Source organism: Microcebus murinus, chromosome 22 (genome assembly GCF_040939455.1).
Source record: "Microcebus murinus isolate Inina chromosome 22, M.murinus_Inina_mat1.0, whole genome shotgun sequence".
Classification (NCBI taxonomy): Eukaryota; Metazoa; Chordata; class Mammalia; order Primates; family Cheirogaleidae; genus Microcebus; species Microcebus murinus.
This window is the reverse complement of record NC_134125.1, coordinates 23275328-23297145: the sequence shown is the minus strand read 5'-3', so window position 1 is coordinate 23297145 and position 21818 is coordinate 23275328. Positions and strand designations below refer to the sequence as shown.

General features: G+C 54.3%; 1 protein-coding gene, 1 pseudogene and 2 gene segments (V, D, J or C); all 4 read right to left on the bottom strand.

The window, feature by feature from the left end:
• The window catches only part of LOC105882024 (immunoglobulin lambda-1 light chain-like), a 273592-nt gene that overhangs the window by 218003 nt on the left and 33771 nt on the right, over positions 1 to 21818 (bottom strand). The gene's annotated exons all lie outside the window — the stretch shown is intronic.
• LOC105879416 (immunoglobulin lambda variable 1-40-like) lies at positions 280 to 916 on the bottom strand. The segment is given in 2 exon segments: positions 280 to 647; positions 754 to 916. Coding segments are annotated over 2 exon segments (501 nt in total).
• LOC105876334 (putative non-functional immunoglobulin lambda variable 5-48) lies at positions 13891 to 14627 on the bottom strand. The segment is given in 2 exon segments: positions 13891 to 14412; positions 14530 to 14627. Coding segments are annotated over 2 exon segments (387 nt in total).
• On the bottom strand, positions 17360 to 20637 carry LOC142863530 (immunoglobulin lambda variable 1-40-like; annotated as a pseudogene).

The window sequence follows — 21818 nt, the reverse complement described above, 5'->3', positions numbered from 1 at the left end:
TGAAAATATTCTAAATTCATGTTATGGTGATGGTTGCACAACTCAATAAACACTAAAGAAAATTTGAAGTGTATATTTTAAAAGGGGCTATTTGTGACATACATGTTATAATATACCTTAATAAAGATGTTTTAATAAATAATATGAAAGAGGGCAAGGTCACTGACTTTGGAAGGTCAGTGAGCATTTAAAGCAGGTCTGTGCGCTGAGAGTTAGATCCTCAGACGTGAGTGCCTGGGGTCGGCCACAGTCAATGTTTTGCCTGGCGTTTGTCACAGGCAGTCGTGACAGTGATCACAGGAAAGCAGGGGCAGGTTTTTGTCTCACTTCCCCCTGTGTCTGCAGCACTGTGTGACCACTCAGGCTACTGTCCCAGGATGAACAGTAATAGTCAGCCTCGTCCTCAGCCTGGAGCCCCGCGATGGTCAGGGAGGCCGAGCTGCCAGACTTGGAGCCAGAGAACCGGGCAGGGACCCCCGAGGGTCTATTGCTGTTAGCATAGATGAGGAGTTTGGGGGCCGTTCCTGGGAGCTGCTGGTACCAGTTCGCATAGCTACCCTTGATGTTGCTGCAGGAGATGGTGACGCTCTGCCCCGGGGCTCCAGACACCGAGGGCGGCTGCGTCAGCGCAGACTGGGCCCAGGACCCTGGAAGGGGGAGACACACACATGGTGACTCTGGGTCTGGAGACAAGAGGACAGAGCAGGGCCCCACGGTCTTCCCAGGGCCCTTCCCTGGCCCGAGTCAGCTCACCTGTGCAGTGAGCCAGGAGGGAGAGCAGGAGCGGGGCCCAGGCCATGGCGGGACTGTCCCGAGTGCTGCCTTCTATGCCCGCAGCTGCAGCAGCTTCCCCAGGTCTGTCCTTCCCCTCTTCATACCCTGAGAGGGGAGGCTCCTCCATGCAAATGGCCCCGGCTTTCTGCCCCCCCTGGGCCCTGGTCAGGCCCCTGTGCCTGAGGGTGTCAGGGGTGCGTGGGGGTGGGGCTTGTGTGGTCCCAAGGGCTGGGGAGGTCACAGCTGTGCCCTGAGCAGAGGGCACCAGGCAGGGCAGGTGCTGGTCCCAGGTCTGATCACCCCACACCTCTCAGGAGCAGGCTCCGTTTGGCCCCTGGGGTCCAGTCTCAGAAACACTGTCGTGTGACATGGTGACCAGAGTGTCCCAGAGCCAGCCCTGCCTCCCCACTGCTCTGTCCACTGTGCAAGTCTCATATGACCCTGATTTGTGAGAGCCTTTGGAATGACCTTTCAAAATGTGAGACTAAGAGAAAATGGGGTACATAGTGCTGTCTTCTTAAAAATGACGTTTGAACAATTTCTCACCAAAAAGAATATGCAGTAAATATTATTTTGTCATAAAAAGAATAAAGCTTAGCCGAAGAGATGATTCCAATTACTGAAGCCACAAAAAAGAAACAAAAGTTTGTGTCTGAGTAGAAAACTTGTAGAATAATTACTTGTGCACCAGCCTGGTGTGTGAGTGTGTGTGTGTGTGTGTGTGTGTGTGTGCACGCGTGCGTGTGGAGGGTGATGTGGAGTTATTTTTTCTACACTGTCCACTTTAACTTTCCCTGGGTCAAACCAGATCCCTAGCTTTTCACTCCCTCACCCCTAATGCTCACTTCATTCTCACGTGGCGAGGAAAACCTTCCCCAGTGGTGGATTCTCCAATGTTACCAGCTCTCGTGTTCTTCCTGAACTTTCTTTTGAAAATCCCACCTAGTGTATTCTTCAGCTGTGTAATATTTATTTGGTTTGAGCTTATATATCTCTATTTTCTGGTATTTCCTCCTTTTCCCTTTGTTGAAGGAGTGGTTGCAGGCACTCATCCCAGGGATTTCCTGCTGTTGCTTTACAAACCTCTGTGACGTCATTTCAGCGTCTGCGCTGCTAACACTGCAGAGTCCGCGTGTGTGGATTTCATCCCTCACTTCAGTTGTCATTTTTCTGGTTCTTGATAAGACAAGTGACAGTGTTTGTACCCTAGACTCTGCAGTATTATATTAGGAGCGTGTGGCTGTTATTTAACCCTCTGTTGCCAGGGGACCCTCCTGCCAGTGACGCCGGGCCGGGGGTGGCGGCTCCGCTTCCCACTGTGCAGCAGAGCGGGGCCCTGACCCTCGCTGCCCCAGGGCTGCCCGCCGCGCTCGGGAAGGGGAGCAGTGGCTTCCACAGACGGGTCCCCTCAGACGGGTGGGAGGTCCGCCGACCACGGGACTCTGTGGTGCCTACTGACGCCAGGCGGGAGGGGACAGCTGGGCGCCAGTGACCCGACTCGCTCCCTCTGTCCAGTGTTCTCGTCACCAGGTGGGTCACAGCTCCGCCCTCCTGGCTGTCAGGACCCCAGGTCAGGAGTCAGGGTGGGTGCTGGGGTGCTGACTAGCCGTGCCTGGTCCCATGCCATTCTTGTCAGTGCCGGGGATGGGGTGGAGGTCCAGGTCTGCCATGGGCCCTCCTGAGTCGGGCCGGGAGAGGAGGTGACAGCTCCCGCCCGCACTGCCCTGCCCAGCCTGGTTGGTGCCGGCTGGGGTGCAGGGTTGGCCTCACTGACCCCACTGCCTCCACCCAAGTGGGCCTTCAGAGCACGGCCCGCTGCTGCTGGGCAGGGAGATGTTGACAAACGTGTTTTTGAGTCACCACAGCCTGGGACATGTTGGTACCAGAAAAAAATGAAATAGGATACAATAAAGCCAGACCCGGCATTTCTACTGCTTCTAGGGACGGAAATGGGGCCGCTGCCCCCACACTGGGAGCTGCAGACGGTCAAGTCAGCACAGACTGGGTCCAGGACCCAGAACCTCAGGCCAGACAGAGTGAGGGCGGGGTCAGTGGACAGGGACACATCCAGGATCCCTGGTCCTTCATCCCCAGCCTGACACCTGGCCCAAGTCCCCGTGCAGTGAATGAGAAGTGGGAGATGCAGAGGCGCCAGGACATGGGAGACCCCTCAGCCCTGTGTCCTGAGGACCCTCAGCGGGCTCTGAGCCCCCAAGTCCTACTTACCCCTCTGGAAGTCCAGGGGTAGACTGAGACCCTTCACGGAAACCAGCCACTCCTGGGCTGTCTTAGCCCCACCCTGGGCCCTGCCTCGGACCCCTGCCTGGAAAGCTGACCCTGGGAGTGGCCAGTCTGGGCAGGGCTGTTCCGTGGCTCCCCAGGGACCAGTGAGGACACAGCTGCTGGCCCAGTGAGCAGGGCCACAGGGCTCAGACCAGGGCCAGGTGGGGCTCCCAGCTGGGACCCACAGCACAGGCCTCAGGGACAGGCCACAGCGCCCCCTGCTGCCCAGAGGCCCCCCAAACCCATGTGTCCTGTCTGCCCCACTGGGCACTTTGTCTTCCCAAAAGGGCGGAGCTGGGCAGTGTCCGTGCCCAATGCACCTTAGTCTCAGGTCTGCTCACAGCCACCTCCCCTGCCCAGCTTCCCGTGCGGTTACAGGACAGTCCTGGGAGCTCAGGCTCACAGGGGGGCGCCCGGGGGACACAGAGCAGGAAGCCCAGTGGGCACAGGGAGCACCTCCCTCCAGGGCACCAGGAGCTGCTGCCTCTTCCTCCTCCCAGGCAGAGCAGAGCCTGGTGGCCAGATGGCCAGGAGCTGTCCCTGGTCCCAGCCTCTCCCTGGGGGCCCCTTCTCCCTCCCAGCCTCTTGCTGACCCACATTGCAGAATGAGCAGGAGAATCGAAATAATGAACATTTGCCAATCCCAGACGGACACTGCACAGCGGCACAAACGCTGAGTGTGAGTTTAGGGGAGAGGAGGCAGCTGAGCCCTTTGGCGGGAGCCTCCCGGGTCCTCAAATCCTTGTCCCTCCTCACTGGGCACTGAGCGGGGATCAGCACCTTGTAAGTGGGGACCGGCATCTTCCAATCCCACCCTGGGCACGTGGAGCAAATGCTCCTGCCACCTCAGAGACAGCCCTGCAGAGTGTGGGGACAGTCCTGGGACGGGGGCCCTGGCTGTGCAGGCCCCTCGGGGCGCCCTGATTCCTCTGCTGGCCTGAGCCTCTGGGAGCAGAGGGAGGGAGGAGGGGAGGGGAGGAGAGCAGGCGTGGGGAGAACCTCTGAGCTCTGCTCCCCAAGGCCCCTAGTGGAGCCCCAAGGCCCACCTCTCCTCGCCCAGCCACAAGTCGGCGAAGATGGGTCTTCCTGTCTGTGCTGCTCCACGGGGCTGGGCAAGCCCCGCTCAGGCAGGGTGTGACCCGCTCCTGGGAGCTGCGCTGGGAGAGAGATCACTGGGAAGGCTGTGGCCTGCTCGCCTCAGAGGCTCTGTGTGGGACAGCAGGTGGGGCAGGGAGCCATGGACAGAGCACACGGACCATGGATGTCGTGTGATCTTCTCCAGGGACACTCAGGGACAGGCCAGGCCCACTTCAGCTCCAGGGCCCAGGTCTCTTCTTTTGCATGGCTTTAGGCCCCATCTGTCCTCCCTCTTAGGGTCACAAAAGACAATGTCCTCTTCATTGTGCACCCCTGTTACCACGGGAGCCCCACGCCTGTCCTCCGACCCCCCCCTCATCCAGCCCCTGCTCTCTGCAGTTTGCTTTCCTGCACGATCCTGGGTCTCGGCCTCCCTGAGGACGTCTCTGCAGGAAACTCAACTGCAGAGAGCTCAGCCCTGCACAGGACAGCGGGCCTGGGCCGCCAAGCCTGAGCCTCGCGCTGGCTTCCCTTCTCCACCCGCCTGGGCCACGCCAGAGCCTCTCGAACGCTGAGCTGCGTGTCCCTAAGTGTCTGACTTCACTGTCACACCAGTTCCTGAGGGGATGTGGAGATGGTGATTTCCCCTGCAGACACCATTGGAAGTGCTTCAAATATTCCCAAACGGAAACCCCTACCTATTAGACAATTGCTCCTCCCACCCCACAGCCCCTGGTCCCCCACGGAGCATGGAGGGACCGGGGACCTGGACGAGGCAGAACATCCCAGGTCCCAGAGACAGCACCATGCAGGAAGGAGCAGGGAAGAGAGCAGCTCCCTTGGTGGCTCTTGGCAGGTACCAGGTGACAGCTTTCTGTGGGCCGTGCTTTTATTGCTCTAGTCCCCAAGGAACTGAGGTGCATCCAGCACCATCCCAACCAAAGACCCAGAGAGGGGAAGAATTCCATTCAGGGGACTAAAGTAGGGAAGGGACGCAGTGCTGGGCATTGCCATCCCCCATGATTCCCCACCCACACGTGGGCGCTCTTATCACCTCTGGAGTTAGGTGCTCTGGGCACACTGGGAAGCCAGTGAGAGGAGCGTTATCTCATTGACCCCATGACGAGGAGCCAGGTGACGGGCATCAGGCCTTCTGTGAGCACAAGCCAAAGCAGAAGCCACAACCTGAGCACGTTAGGGTCGCATGCAGGGACAGGGAAGGGATGGGTTTGAGTGTGGGCCACATAGGCCACATTGTTTACTACCTCACCCTGGCATGGGAGCTCCTGGTGGCATCGGGCTGGATTCAGCTGTGACAACAGTGACACCTGAGCATCAGCCTGGAGCCCGCAGGTGTCAGGGAGGCCGTGTTGACAAAGGAGAATCAGGCTGGAGCTCCAAACACCCCTCACTCCTGTCCCAGTCACAACCTCAGGCTTTCTTTCTCGGACCCTTGGAAGCAGCCCCCATAGTCACCCCCATGTGTGTGCAGCCGCCTGTACAACAGACTGTGACCTTGAGACTTGGGCCCATCCAGAGCTCCACGGGTAGAGTGACGCATGCGCAGGTTGGGTGGTTTCCGGTCCCTTATGTCCCACAGACCTCACTTCCTGGGCTGCTGGTGACAAGCCCAGTGGGGCAGGAGAGGAGAGGACACAAGTCAGTGCCCGTGGGCTCAGGGACACCCACCAGTGGGTCCCCGTGTTCCCGAGTGGGATGAGCTGGGAAGTCACGTTCCTGGGACCGACTTTCCCCGACGCCCCTGGAGCGGGCTCAGCCTCTGGCAGCAGTGGAGGGCTGTCTTTCCCCTCCCCTCCCCCCCCGGGAGTTCTGCTGGCCTCGGGCCACAGCCCCCGTGCCCAGCCCTCCGTGCTGACGTGGTGACTGAGGCTGCAGGCACACAGAGTGGGCCCGGCCAGCCCTGTGCCTGGACCCAGCCCTGACCCGTGTCCTCAGGCAGCATGTCCCACGGCACCGCCTGGTTCCCGGGCTGGAGGGGGCCCGGGCAGCCCCTGCACAGATGGCTGGGAGGGGAGGGGGGTGTCTTCTGTGACAACTGGAAGAACACAGTCCAAGCTGCAGGACTGTCACCTGCTGGGAGTGTCCCTGGGCACAAACCAAGATGTGAGCAGGAGAGGCTCGTTTTCCATCTTCAAGAAAACAAACAAACAAACAAACAAAACAACAACACAGGGGCGCTGGTTTTAGCATATTTGGATGAACAGGATACAATTCAGTGTCATCAGGGTTTTGTTTTTTGTTGTTGTTTGTTTTTTAATAATTTTAGTTTTCCTGAGACTTCAGATACACTGAAAACAAAGGTGAGACTAGAAATATTTGAAAGCAGAGGTGCTTCCAAGTAGGTTCTCTGTACATTGAACCCATTTTTAAATTTCAATATTGTCACAGAGTAAGAATGTGAGCAGGCTGAGGTTTTTGTCCCACTTCCCCATCTGCTTGTGTCACTGTGATTAACACCACTGTTGTCCCAAGTCTGACAGTAATAGTCAGCCTCGTCCTCAGGCTGGACGTTGGAGATGGTTAAGTAGCGGTCAGCCCCGGAGCTGGACCCCGAGAAGCGATCGGGGACCCCGTCCCCCTTGCTGTGGCTTCCATCACTCTTAAGCTGCATCAAGTACCGCGGGGCCTTCCCTGGCTGCTGCTGATGCCACGCAATGGTGTAGCCACTGTGCGCACTGCTCAGGGTGCAGGTGAGCTTGGCCGAGGCTCCCGGGGAGGCAGATGCAGAGGGCGGCTGGGTCAGCACAGGCTGGGACAGGGACCCTGGAAACACAGACACACAGTATGGCCTGGAGGAAGGACAAGGGGGAAGGACAGTGTGGCATGGGTTTGGGAGGGGGTGTCAGTGGGCTGGGGGTCAGGGTGCTGGGGACCGTCCTAACCTGTGCAGTGAAGGAGGAGGGTGAGGAGGAGGAGTGGGGCGCAGGCCATGGTGCAGACACCCAGAGCTCTGCCGAGGCTGCCACGCTGCAGGTGTCTCTTATCCACCCTCCAGCCCACAGGAGGGACAGGGGCCCTGCATGCAAATGTGCTGCTCCTCCCCTGCCACCAATCCCGCCCTGGGCCTGTGTGCAGCCCCAGTGGCTGGGTGTCAGTTCTGAGAGGGGTGGCTTTGGCTTCGCCTGACTTGAGGCTCCCCAGGGGCCCAGTGACCCCTGAGCAGAGTCCATGCTCAAGTGTCTGGTTTCCCAGCTGAGCCTCACAGTCCTGCCATGGCAGGCCCACAGCGCCCCCTGCTGCCCAGGCCGAGGCCCATGGTGCCTGTGACCAGATGCCAGGGGGACCTGACAGAGGCTCCTGTCCCCACCAGGGCCTTGACCACTGCCCACTCCCTGCTCAGGGACAAATTCAGGCCCCTCCTCTAGTCAGCTGCTACCTTATCTCAGTCCTTCGTTTGCTATTTCCGCCTTATCAGTGGGAACAGGACACACAACTCACTTCACTTTAAAAGACGAAGGGGTGACCCCAATGCAAACTGTCCCTGAACCCGCTTCCCAGGCTGCTCCTGAAGCAGGTGTCTCTCCCCCCGGGATTCCTCAGGAGGTCACACACAGGGACAGAGTGGGAGTATCTGGAGGACTCGTGAGCAGGCTGGGGACTCCCTGGGTTCCCTGGGGATGAGGACAGACCAGGGAGGAGCAGGGGAAGGTCCTGGAGTGATGAGAAAAGGGCATCGGCTCGCTGGGGGCTTCTTCTGAAGTGCAGGGTCAGAGAAGCTGAAGAAAAATAGAGGGTGTGAGTGAATATGCCCAAGAAAAGATATTGTGACAGTCCTGGGCATTTGTCATAAAGGAAATGTTTTAGTAATTAGTTGAGGAGCTCATAGGACAGGAGGGAAGTGGAAGGAAGGAGAGAGACCCGAGGGTTGAGAAGGGAGGTCGTGACTCAGAGACGGGAAGGGGAGGGTGAGGACGGTCCACACTGTGGAAGGGACTGGAGGAGAAGCCAGTGGGGACACTGGGCAGGAGCCGGGTGGTTGGGTCGAGGGAGGTTTGGGGTGTGTTGTTTTCATTTCTGTTTTGTTTCCTGAGGAAGGTGGCGCCTCCCCCGGCTCCTCAGCTGCCCTCTCTGGTCACCTCCCTGCCTGGACTCGGGACCTTCTTTCATCAAAGCCCTTTAGTTCTCTCTGTGACAGGTTCTCGTTAGCTTCTATTTGCCAGTGGCTTTCCTTCTTCTTTGTCACCATCCTTACACACTTGGTGATACTGAAGCATGCGTGCCAGTGTTGGGGTGGGTCCCCGAGAGAGCCCGGGCAGCTGTGCCCCCAAGGAGGGAAACTGAGAGCCAGGCGGGCATCCAGGACTGTTTGTTGCTTATATCGTTTATTAACATCCTGGGGACATGGCCAGACTTCTGTGAGATCCCGTGTCAACAGTGACCACTGGTGATGGCCCCAGCATTGGAGCCTCAGGAAAGAGTGACTGTCCCTCCGGGAGACACTATGGGAGGCCCCTGAGTCACCACAGACTGAGGACAGAACCTGGAACCCGAATCAGACACGAGTTGGGACTGGGAAGGAGGACGGGGACCCTCCAAAGGTCTCTGAAGTCCCTTTGCACCTGGGCAGACAGTGAGGAGGGAGAGGAGTCCAGGCCATGGTGTGGCCTTGCCAAAGACCCTCTGGACCCACAGCTGTTCCTGGTCTCTGGGATGGTTCCCGTGTCTCCTCCTCAGCTCCCTGGGAGAAGCGTGTGTTTGCGTCATGCTTCATGCAAACATGGGCCCGTCACCAACACCACCAGCACCCTGTGAGTCTGTGTGTTGGCCCAGGGGACTGCTCTGTTGTCAGGATGGTTGGCGTGGTGTCAGTTCTGAGTTTGCCCCTTGGGAGGAAACACCTGCTGTCACCTCTAACTCAGTCCTGTGAACACAGGCCCAGGGACCATGACATTTGAACCATTTGAGATTGTTTCAGGCCTGGCTCAGCTCTGAGAAGACCCACAGCGCCCCCTGCTGGGCAGTGATAACTGTGGCTTGTACTTTCTCTAGTTGTGTTAAATGTCTTGTCCAATGGCCCAATTTCAGTTTCATTGTCACTTGTACTTGAGCTTCCTCAAAGAGATTTTGTTTTTCAATTTCATTAAAAATTTTTGGTGTTATAATTTATATTTACTTTGTTTTATGACTTGTAAATTTTTCCGAGTTTTAATTTTTTCTCATTTATTTCAAGATTATCAGAAATAGCTCATCAAAGGAATTGTGTGGTTGCTGACTTAAGGATGTGAGCCATATATTTTCATCACCAAGATCATCTCAGTATCTGCGTCTGTGGATTGTCTTTTTAAAATTCAAGTTGTTATTTTTCTGGTTCTTGATATGTCAACTGATTTTTAAAAATTTTATCTAAGACATTTTGGATATTATATTATGATAATATGAAAAGGAGTTGTCCATAGATCCGTAACAGTGCCTGCTTTTGGTTGATTGGTTTTCTGTATTAATTTTCCTTTTGCCATTCTAAGGAGAAATGGGACACATTCCCCTTGGTAAGCATTTAGTTTCTTTGCCATCAGTCAAACCATCCTGGAAATGGGTCCCCTGTGGTCTGCTTTCCACCTGCTGAAATGGTCCTGCAGCCTCATGTCTCTCTCACCCTGTATGATCATCCTTCTCTTTGAAGCTGCCCAAATGGGTCCCAGTGCTGCTTATGACTTCAGGAAGGGGAAATGCACTCTTTTTTTTTTTTTTTTTTTTTTTTTTTGAGACAGAGTCTCACTTTGTTGCCCAGGCTAGAGTGAGTGCCGTGGCATTAGCCTGGCTCACAGCAACCTCAATCTCCGGGGCTCAGCGATCCTACTGCCTCAGCCTCCCGAGTAGCTGGGACTACAGGCATGCGCCACCATGCCCGGCCTATTTTTTGTATATATATTTTTAGTTGGTCAATTAATTTATTTCTATTTTTGGTAGAGACGGGGTCTCGCTCAGGATGGTTTCGAACTCCTGACCTTGAGCAATCCGCCCGCCTCGGCCTCCCAAAGTGCTAGGATTACAGGCGTGAGCCACCACGCCCGGCGGAAATGCACTCTTGATCTGAAGTGACAGCTGTCATCAAACCAGCTCCCCACACCCTTAGTGACCTGCATCCTGCATTTTTATCTGGAAACTTCAGGGCTGAAGGATGAGCTACATGTGTTCTCAACATCCTGCCCTGATGATCTAATTTTCCCCAAAGCTAACCCCAGCCCTGAGAACGTTTTCTTGCCTGCACAGTTGAAATGACACCACGTCTTCTTCGTGGGTGACAAGCCGGTCCTCCTCCCTCCAGCAGTGAGCCCCCTGGGAAACCTCAGAGCCGTGACTGGGAGTGTGAAGGGACAGGGGCTTCCCACTGGCACAGTCTGTAAACTGTGTGCAGTAGCTGCAGTGTGGGGACCAGGGCTGCGGGGGTGACACACAGCGTGGCACTGCCAGCCTGGGCTGCCGACCCTCTTTCTCTCTAAGTAACCGCCAATGTCCAGCGGGAGCTTCAGCGGAGCTGCCCGCTCAGAGGAGAAACAGCGTCATCGTTACAGGAAGACGCTCCTCCCAACCCCACACGCAGCAACGCAGCACACCATGCGCCTCATAACCAGAAATTTAAAAAAAATATATATATATGTATATATATATATATATATACACACTATGTTTGAATGATTTGTTGTTAACATAACAGAATATGTGGAAACTCTTCATCTCTAAACTCCCCTGTGGGGCAGAAGGAGCAGGACACGTTTGTGTCTTTGCTGTAAGGAACTCTATTTTCATCCCATCCACCCATTTAGTGCAATTACTGATCTTGTGTTTGTGTATAATTTCTCTTTCTTAATTTGGGCTTCCTTGCTTAATTCCTGCTTTCTCACCTTTTATTTTTCATGAATCAAGCATTTCCACTGAATGATTTCACACTCACTAGGTATTTACTTTTACATCCTACAGTTTCAGTAGTGACCCTAGATATTGCAACCCTGTCTTCTTAGAGTCCACTAATTTAATATTTTGTCGAATTTCCCTACAATGGAGAATATTTAAAAAGTTTACACAATCCCTGTCTCTGTCATAATCACTATTGCTAGGTGTTGGACAGGTCCCCACGTATTAACTATGAAAACTATGGGAACTGTCGCTGTTGCTGGCAGTGGTGGTGATCCTCCTTCACAGTAACTGTGTGTTCCACACATTCCCTCCCCCTGCGCTGTGAGCCTGCAGGACTTTCCAGCGAGCCTCTGGCGGGTTTTTCATCCCTTCAACACCACAAAAATGCAGACATTCCCTCCATCTGGATTCCAGAGGTTTCTGTCCTCTCTTTTGCCCCTGCCACATGTGGGCTGGTAGTCGCCATCTGTTTCCACAAGGACCTTATGGTGACTTAAAAGCGTCATTGTCCACTTTGTTTTTACACCTATAGGGACTTGTATTACAATCAAATGTCTTTTAGTTTCCTTGGGCATCATCTAGTGGCTTTTCTTTGATTAGTCTGTTCTAAAATCTGCACCTTCTTCCTGCCTGATATTTTGTGGTGTCCCAGTCATCCATTCGAGGGAATGTTCCTGCCCAATATGAGGACGATCACAGGAACCTGCAGACATCAGGGAGCTGCCTTAGGTACAGCCAAGAGCAGTGACATGTGTCAGTTGCCTTTTTGACTTCACAAAACTCAACACCTTTTCCCTGGACCACATGGTGACCACTCTCACTCCTGAACACATGCCCGTCCTGAGACATGGACACAGACACACAGCAAGGACACGTGCCCAGACAGCTGAGATGGCCAAAGGCATTTCCCATCTGACCTGCCTGTCTATGGGACAATGACGAGACGGGGGTCTTTTATTTTAATAGCGTAGTATTAGCATTGGGTGGGTAGATGTTTCCAGATCCAGGGATGCATCTCAGAATCTTAGTCTTGGAGTGAGGAATGACTGTAGGAATGTTCCCTGAGTCTGGTGTTGGCCATAAAATGACAGAGTGGGTTCATGGGTCAGGATGGGGGATCAGAGAGGAGACGTGTGTCTCATTTTCCTGTGGAGCAGGTACCCAGGGTTAGCACGAGGCTCCTTCCACATGCTGAACCGTCATCAGCACCTTCATCCTCGGATAGAAGCCCAGAGTATTGCAGGAGTCCACGTGGCCATGCATGAAGCAAGACATGCAACATGGGACCCTGCAGGTTGAGAACCACCATGTATCCGCATTTGTGGTTTCTCTCGGGACCTGGTGGGACCAGACCACACTGTTCACCCCACGCTGCTGACCCCAGTGCAGGGGGAGGTGACGTTTCTCCCAGAGGACGGGCAGTGAGTGTGCACAGCCTGTGTGCAGGACCCTGGAAGGACACGTGGGGCACATCACTGCTGGCACTGAGAAGACACAGCCACCTGTGTGGTGACGACTGACTGCTGTTTGTCATGTAAGAATCCCTTTCTTGAGGTCATCCCTGAAATAAAAGCAAGAGCTCTTGGGCTAGGATGGCCTGGAACACACGTGAAGAACTGGGATTCCACGAGCACTTGGTTGTTTCAAAGGGTCAAGAGTTCTGATGAGATATCCCTGATGGTAATACGACACAACCTGACCATTCCACCGAGCGCTGTTATGTCTTCCAGGGCAGGAGGTGTCAGCTTCTCTCCCGAGGACCTGGTCCCTGCATGAGGCTGGACCAGCAGGGAGAAGTGCAGAGACCTGTGAGCCCAGGGCAGGGTCCCTGAGGGTGGGCAGAGCTAGGGCAGGATATCTGCAGAGGCCTCAGACACCTAGGCCTGGGTCATGTTACAGAATATTGAGGAAGAGGTGACCCAGGACAGGATGGGGACAGCCCATAACCCTGCACCTTAGAGCACAAAGTGAAGACAGAGCTGCCTTGAATCTCTTTCCCTGCCCCATTCACAGAGCAACGTTAGAGGCACTTCATACAAATCGTCATCATTCTCTTTGCCTTTCTAGTATTTCCTGGGTCCTGTTACATGGAACATTCTGTGCTAATTGTTGGAGGATGGGGATGCCTATTCCCCAGTTCCTACAAAACGCTGAAAGGTCTGAGTCTCACATTCCCCCAATATGCGTCACACCCCAATCTACTCCCCCCACAGGACCAGGCCAGCAGCACCAATGTGGGCAGGGACACACCCTCCAATTCTGGGACAGGCCATGACAGCTATCAGACGGGGTGTATTTTGAGAGAAAGGTCTTGTATTGCCCGTCCAGAGATTATGGATATAGGTTCCATTTCTAAATCTAGAAAATACAGCAAAAAATCTTGAATCTCCTCCAAAGAGCCTTTAGGGTGACTGTCTTCAAACAGCTGGCAGGTCATGCATTGCTTCACTGGGTGAAGGGAGAGTCCAAACCACACCCCCTCGGGTCACACTGCAGGTGACAGCACAGTCTCAGCCCAGCAGAGCCCAGCCCCGGCCTGCTGCTCCCACACTCTGCCCAGCAGCCTCAGAGCAGCGAGTCCTGTCCTGGTCTGGGCCTCTCCCTGCCCACCTTGTCGGCCTCCCCTGACTGCAAGCCAGCCGCCCACGCCCCCTTCCCCACACGCCAGCAGGTCACGTGCACCCAGGCAAGCGTCTGCCAGGACTGCAATCCCACTCACATCTTTTCTCACACTTTCTACTCTGAGCGAGACATCACCTGAGTGAAATATGTTTAGTCTCCTCCAAAGTCTCCATGGAGAGATTTTTAACTTACATAAGGAATTTTCAAGACAAAACATGCACAGGATGAAAATATTTGAGCAATGGGTCAATCCAAAAGTTGAGTTGAACAGCAGGATGTAACATTGTCACATTTATTTGCCCAAGAAAAATCAGGTATTGCTAGAAGATCTTACCACAGAAGTCACCCCTGAGGTAGACTTTGTCAGAGCCACAAGCAAAGGCTGAAATCACAGGGCCAGAAGAAGAGGAGGAGATATTTGTTTCACTTCCCCGTGTGTCTAGATCACTGTGTAACTCTTAGAGCTGCCATCCCATATATTACAGTAATAGTCAGCCTCGTCTTCAGGCTGCAGCCCAGAGACGTGCAGAATCCCTGCGTTGGTCGAGGCGTCTTTGGAGCCAGAGAAGCGGCTGGGGACCCCAGAGCCCTGGTGCTTGTTCGAGTCTGAGTAGTAGTACAGCAGGTACCGGGGCGGGCTCCCTGGCTTCTGCTGGTACCAGTACACATATTTACCACCAACACTGATGTCACTTTTCAAGGTGCAGGTGAGTCTGGCTGATGTCCCAGGAGATGCAGAGAGGGAGGGCGGCTGAGTCACCACAGGCTGGGACAGGGAACCTGCAAACAGACACACATGGATGATGGGGCCGAGATCGGGGTTAACATCTCTGGTCCTGAGCCAGAAGAGACAGAGTGGACTTGGGGCTGCCCTGAGTCTCCCAGGCCTGTCCCTACCTGTGCAGTGAGAGAGGACCACGAGCAGGAGAGGAGCCCAGGCCATGGTGCACACAGCCCCTGGTCCCCACAGTGGGGCTGGGCTGCCCAGGCCTCCTTTTGTCCCCACCCTCTGCAGAGGAGGGGCTGCTCATGCAAACGTGTTTCCATCCAGGGACTGCCCAGCCCCGCCCTGAGCCCTGGGCTGGAGCTCAGCTCTCACTGCACACTGAGGAGGGGGCTTTGCTTTGCCCCTTGGGGGAGCCCTGGGAGGAAGTAGCTGCTGGGCCCACACAAAGGGCCCTGTTCAGGGGACTGTGCCAGGCCAGAGAGGACACAGCTGCTGAGTCCCCATCAGTGAGCACAGGGCCCAACCCCCAGACCAAGGCTCCTTGGAGTGACTGGTCCTCCCTGAGCAGCTGTGTAGGGACCACAGGGCAGTCCCCCAGCGCCCCCTGCTGGTCACAGGCACACACCTCCCCAAGGCCCAGAGACCTGAGAGCCCAGCTGGTCTCTGCAGCTCCCAGTCACTGTCTGTATTGACACAGGCACAGTCTGCATCTTACAAACTGTGATCCTAATGCTGATACTCTGCGTGGAATCACTGTCGTTTCTCACTCCCAGAAGGAATCTTGGACTATGAGAGGAGCAAACATGTATATAAATGACAACTTAGGTTGTCAGCCCCTCATCTAAGATGCTGCAAATGTAATAAGGCTTCCTGGTGTATTATTCAATACATACATGTGTTTCTACTGTTTCTTGGCCATTAGTGATAATGGAAATGTTTTCCAACCACTCTCACATGAGTGGATTTGTGTCTTACTCTCCTGGTTCTTCACTGTTGCCATCGCTGTGCTAATTGTCACGTGGAGGAGGCACGGAGCGCCCTGAGGTTGCACCTGTGGGCTCACACCTGCCACGTCGCACTGCAGCAACGTGCGGCTGGCGCTGCGCCCTCAGATCCCGTGTCGTCAGCCCCACGTCCCCTCTCCCGCGCCGAGTCTCTGCTGTGTGGACACTGAGCCCACACGCCATCCTACTGTCCTCGCGTGTGTTCTCAAGAGGATGTGTGAGGGGCTTCAGTTGAACAGGTGAATCTGAGATATCCGCGATTCACACAGTGAATTTCGAGCATGAAGTACAACGCTTTACTGACAAGTGACTGCCTTACGATTTCTAAGTTCCATGGAGTGTCAGTGACACCCACCCACGCTGCCACCCTCGCTCTGCAGCGACTGAGCTCCTGTCTGCCGTCCTCGGTGCCCGAATCTGCTCCTCCTCCCGCCGCTCCCGTGGAGCTGCGCTCCGGCCCTGCCGCCCGTCCAGTCCTTCTCCGCTGTCTCTGCAGGAGCCCGGGGGACCCGCCCGGCTCCCGGTCACTTCCCCAGGGCTCACGCCCACGTTCCTCTCCTGCTCTCTAGACCCCGAGGGCAGCGCTGCCATTACCAACTTCTTTGCATGAACTCAGAACTCTGAACTGAGATGTCCACGGCGAAAACTCAGCATGTTTGCCTCAGACCTGAGGCTCTTCCTGGGGATGGCGCTGAGGGGACGGCACCTGGTCACTCCACGGACGGTGAGAGTGTCCCGGGCGCCGGGCCGAGCTCTGAGCTCCGTGCACAGAGGGGAGGAGCGGGAACCAGCAGGAGGGGACAGCCCTGTGCGTGGAGCTCAGGCTCCTGTGGGGACGCGCAGTGAGCACAGACGCAGCGCCGCCCTGGGCACGCGGAGCCCTGACAGCGGACGCCCCTCGGCGGCGCAGGACGTGGGCGCCGAGCCCACCCTCTCCACGCCCTCAGGCCGGCCTCCCCGACTGCCCGTGCTGAGTGCAGGGCCACCACCGCTCTCCTGGCCGCTCGGCCCCGGTGCGACGTGTTCGCCAGGTGTCCTCACCTCATTCCCTCGTACAGCAGAGGACACTTCACCCGCGTCTGAAGACAGCGCCACTCTGTTCCCAAACACCCCAGGCTCTTTCCCCGAGAACAAGGCGTAAAACATTCAGTGTCTCGTTCCACTGTCTCTGGGCTTGGCCCCTCAGTTCTTCCCCAGCCCTGGTCCCCAGCCTCTGCCCCTGGGCCTGGACACAAGCCCGTGCAGGTCCCCATGGAAATATGTCACTGACCTCGGCCCGCAGTGTCCCCTTCCCTTTCAGCACTTCTGCTCCTCCTGCCCAGCCTGTGCCTCTTCCCAGTGGGGACGTTTATTTCTTTGTGTGGAATTTACCAGGAACCCCCGCAGATGCATCTCTGCCCACCCATGTGCACGTTTCCCCACGGAGAATGGACTGAGAGCGACACTAAGCATGGCGCAAGATCATGATCCATATTGTCAACCTCTGGTTCTCTCATTGGCTGTACCTTCCAAAGTGTGTTTGTATATCGTGCTCCTAAGTCCCCTAAATATTTAATCTTTCCAAAACGATGAAAGAATATCTGAGAGGAAAGATGGAATATCTCCTTGCATTGGGGCAGGTTTCAGCATCTTTGGAGACTCTGTGGCATTTGAGTTCCAGGTTGTCTTTAGTCAGGGTAACTGGGGAAATGGGACTCACTAGGGAGTCTGGAGATCTATTTCTTATGATCATTTAATGTAAAAACTCTGATAAAGGATAGTTTCATCTTACCCATAGATAAGGGGATTTAAGCAAGGCTCTCAACTTTACCGTGTTATGGGAGATAATCAAAAACATCCACGGCATGGATGGCCCAGCTCACATCTCCATATTTTTGCAATTGTTCAGAGAAACTTCCCAAGGATTCATGGGTTCATGGACACCTGTGAGATCTGGCCTTTCTGTGTGGTCACAACAGAGGGAGGATGCAGGGGTTTGATGTGACGCAGCGCCTGCTCATGCCACGCACACACTAGCCCTGGACTCTCTAGGACGCCCCAGCCGCCTCTGAGTGGTCAGCGAGATGCCCAACATCTCGTCCTGCAGACAGTGGAGCCCGAACTTGACCATCACAATCCTGTAGGGCTTCTCCTCTCATCCTTACCGTCCACTTTGCATCCTGGCGAAAATTCCCATGTTTGAAGCATCCATGACAGCCATTCAAAGTAGGGTCACCTGAATGTCCCCATGTCCCCTGATGAGAGAGCGTGATCCCTGCAGAGCTTCCTCTCCTGTGTAGGGAATGCTTCCCTCTCGGAGGGTGGCACGCGCCCCTTCCAAGTCTTCAGTAGTGCAGGGAGTGATCTTCCAGTCCACAAAGTGCCAACAGAAAGAACACACACCCACTGCTGGGCCCATCGGTGCGTGTGTGTGTGTGTGTGTGTGTGTGCATATATGTGTTCCCTTCTATGAGGTCACATAGTCCTGTTCAGATTGTTGTTCAGTGTTTCATGTCTGCAAAGAGTTGTTTTGTGTAATCGCTCTGTCTTATGGTTGGTTGTTATATAAGGGCTGGACCTGCTGCCATTTATTGCATTATGGCTGGGGACGGAAATTGACGTGCCCTGGGTATGAAAGTGTGTGTTTATTTATCTTAATGCAATTTAATCACCTATATCCTCTTATGAGACTTTCCATATGCTGTACAGACAGGAGCTCTTGTTGGGAGCTGTCCTGGACACGGGAGGGTTAAAGTGCGGTTGCTGCCCGGAACACTGGGGGCCTTGAGACACAGCACCTGGCCCCTTGACTCAGAGCTCTGACATTCTTGGCCTTTCTTCCAGCTCACGGAGGGTGCTGGAGATAGCAGTAGCAGTTATAGAAGGTCCCTGAAGTCATCCTGTGCACACAGCCCTCGTAGCTTATAGCCCCCCCCCCCCCGGCCCTGCACGTTCCTTTCCCAGAATTGTTAATTACGCTTGGGTGCTCTTTTCCTTGAACTGTCTGAGTGATCGTAGTTGAGTATTTGTAGCTTTTTTGATATCAGAAAAAAGTTAAGTTGTAGGTTAGAAAACTGCTTAAGCGAGGGAAAGGGCTATCAAAGTGACGTAAGGTTGAAAGAAACAAGAACTGTCTTGTTTTCTGGTTTAATGAAGACATGCACCACCTGTTCCTACGCATTTCGCTTCTCCTTTGTTCTCTTCTGTATAAATACAGCAACTGAAATAAACGAGGCGCGGCAGTCACCAAGCACTCCGTCCTCGGGTCCCCATCTTTTTGTTGTCTCTTCATTTCTCAGCCTCGCCCCCAACTCCAGGTCCGCACGTCGCCGGCTGGCCCCGGCGAGCTCTAATCAGAGTCTCCTTGGATTCCCTGAGGTGGTCAGGCATGCACATTTCTTTCATCAAATTGGGGAAATCTTTGATTATAATTTTCAAAATAGATTTCGTGTCCCTTTTCTCCACTCATATCCCACTGGGACATCTTATTGTGTGAGTCAGCCGCGTGATGGTGTCGCAGCATCTGGCAGGTTCTGCACTTGTGAAGCCTTGCTTCCCCCCTCAGAGAGGATATGCCAATTGCTCTGTGTTTAGTTCAATGAGGCTTTATCAATATTCTCTTCGGTATGAGACATTCTTCCTATAGTTTCCTTTGACATTTGATTTTCTTTGTGTTTTTCAATATATTTATAACAACTGATTTGAAGTTTCTGTCAAGTAACTCTAATGTTTCTGCTTCTTTGGGGACAGTTTATATCAGTGTGTGTGTGTGTGTGTATGTTTGTGTGTATGTTTGTGTGTGTGTGTGTATGTTTGTGTGTGTGTGTCTGTGTATGTTTGTGTGTGTGTGTGTGTATGTTTGTGTGTGTGTGTCTGTGTATGTTTGTGTGTGTGTGTGTGTGTGTAAATTGTTGCATAGATTTGCTTGTTTTTTATTGCCCTCTGTGTAGGCATTACTTTCCTGTTACTTTTTCTCATAATTTCACTTTAAAAAGAGAGATTTTACATAATATAATGTGACAACTGTGCCAATCAGATCCCTTCCTTAAGATGTTATTCTTGAGTTGTTGCTATTTGTTCTGTAGTTGTTATTGTTGTTGATTTATTGTTCTGTGATTTTCTGGACTGATTCTGTAATTCTGTGTTATTTGCATATGTGGTCACTGAAGTCTATTCCATTCCATGAGCGGTTAACTAATTTTTGGACATATGAAACTGGGAACTTTCAAAATCAGTGGTCTATTGTATGTCAATTATCAGTCACTAGAAACACATATAAGAATAGGCTGGAATAAGCAGAGAGGAACACACTGAGGTCAAATGGGAGGAAGACATAGGTCTGGGAACTCCTGAAACGGGCACAGGAGGACGAGGGAGACACAGACATCCACACTCACCGGTGGGTCTGAGATGACACAGCTGGGCCAGCCAGCTCAGCCCAGGACCTCAGTGCAGAGAGACCCTGTGTCCCCAGCTGTAGGGGAGCAGGGAAAGTCGTTTCCTTGGTGGCCCTTTCCCAGCCCTGGGCTGCTGTGAGTGACGCTGAGGACAGAGGGGAGGAGCAGCCTCCTTGCCCACGTGGAGCCTGTGGCTGCAGCTGGGCCCGTGGTGGCAGCAGCAGCAGCAGAAGCCACAGGCTGGGCCTGAGCAGCAGCTGCCGGCGTTCACCCTCCTGCAGGTGACGACGGGGTTCTTGTCGCACTTCCCCGTGGGCCTGCAGCACTGTGGAGCACCCAGGCTGCTGTCATAGGACTGGCAGTAATAGTCAGCCTCGTCCTCAGCCTGGAGCCCCGCGACGGTCAGGGAGGCCGAGCTGCCAGACTTGGAGCCAGAGAACCGGGCAGGGACCCCCGAGGCTCTATCGCTGTTATAATAGATGAGGAGTTTGGGGGCCGTTCCTGGGAGCTGCTGGTACCAGTGCGCATAGCTACCCTTGATGTTGCTGCAGGAGATGGTGACGCTCTGCCCCGGGGCTCCAGACACCGAGGGCGGCTGCGTCAGCGCAGACTGGGCCCAGGACCCTGGAAGGGGGAGACACACATGGTGACTCTGGGTCTGGAGACAAGAGGACAGAGCAGGGTCCCACGGTCTTCCCAGGGCCCTTCCCTGGCCCGAGTCAGCTCACCTGTGCAGTGAGCCAGGAGGGAGAGCAGGAGCGGGGCCCAGGCCATGGCGGGACTGTCCCGAGTGCTGCCTTCTGTGCCCGCAGCTGCAGCAGCTTCCCCAGGTCTGTCCTTCCCCTCTTCATACCCTGAGAGGGGAGGCTCCTCCATGCAAATGGCCCCGGCTTTCTGCCCCCCCTGGGCCCTGGTCAGGCCCCTGTGCCTGAGGGTGTCAGGGGTGGGCGGGGGCGGGGCTGTGTGGTCCCAGGGGGTGGGGAGGTCACAGCTGTGCCCTGAGCAGAGGGCACCAGGCAGGGCAGGTGCTGGTTCCAGCTCTGATCACCCCACACCTCTCAAGAGCAGGCCCCGAGCGCCCCCTGGTGTCCAAGCCCAAGGACACCATCATGTGACATGGTGACCAGAGTGTCCCAGAGCCTGCCCTGCCTCCCCACTGCTCTGTCCACTGTCCAGGTCGCATATGACCCTGATTTGTAAGAACCATTGGGAATGAGCCTTCAAAATACAAAGCTAAGAGAAAATAGGGTTTATACTGAATGATGGGTGCTGTCTATCTTTTTTAAAATGACAACATTATAACAATTTCTCACCAAAAAGAATATGCAGCATATATTATTTTATCAAAAAAGAGTAAAGCTTAGCAGGAAAGATAATTCCAATCACTAAAAAGACCGAAAATCACCAAAGGTTCGTGTGTGACTGTAGACCTGTGGAGGGCAGTACATGCACCAGCCGGGGTGAGCGAGTGTGCGTGGGGGGTGGGGCTGCTGGGGACCACCAGGACCGTCAGCTTCGCATCTGTATCAATGACTGCATCACAACGTGGTTCTAGGACTGTCAGATTTTAAATGCACCACATTTTATATTTCTCAAAAAATGAATTATTGAGTATTTAGTCACCCAAATAACATAGGTCTGTAAATTTGTGTGAAAGAAAATCTATGGTACATTTTCATTTTGTTTTTATAAGCATAACCTATTTTAATTATTATTTTAAATTTCGTTTGTGTTTCGCCTTGCCGTGTGTAAATGTTTCTGCTATTGCCATGCGGACACTGATCTGAGCCACTGCGCCGTGGTCTGTGCGTCCAGTGCCGCCTCCTCTCTGATGGAGCCGGGACCGTCACAGTGACCCGAGTTTCCCTTTTTCTCCACCTGAATGAGCAGGGACTCGCCAGGCGAGCAGTGTCTCTTGCAGAGAGGACGAGGCAGCCCAAGTCCCTCCCAGCCCCTGAACATTCTCCCAGGGGTGTCCCCAAGCTCTCAGGCCGAGGACAGGGAGAGGAGCATGGCCACCGCCGGGTCCCCAGGTCACCCACTGTCTCAGGACAGAGTGCGTGTGGTGAGAGGCGGGGC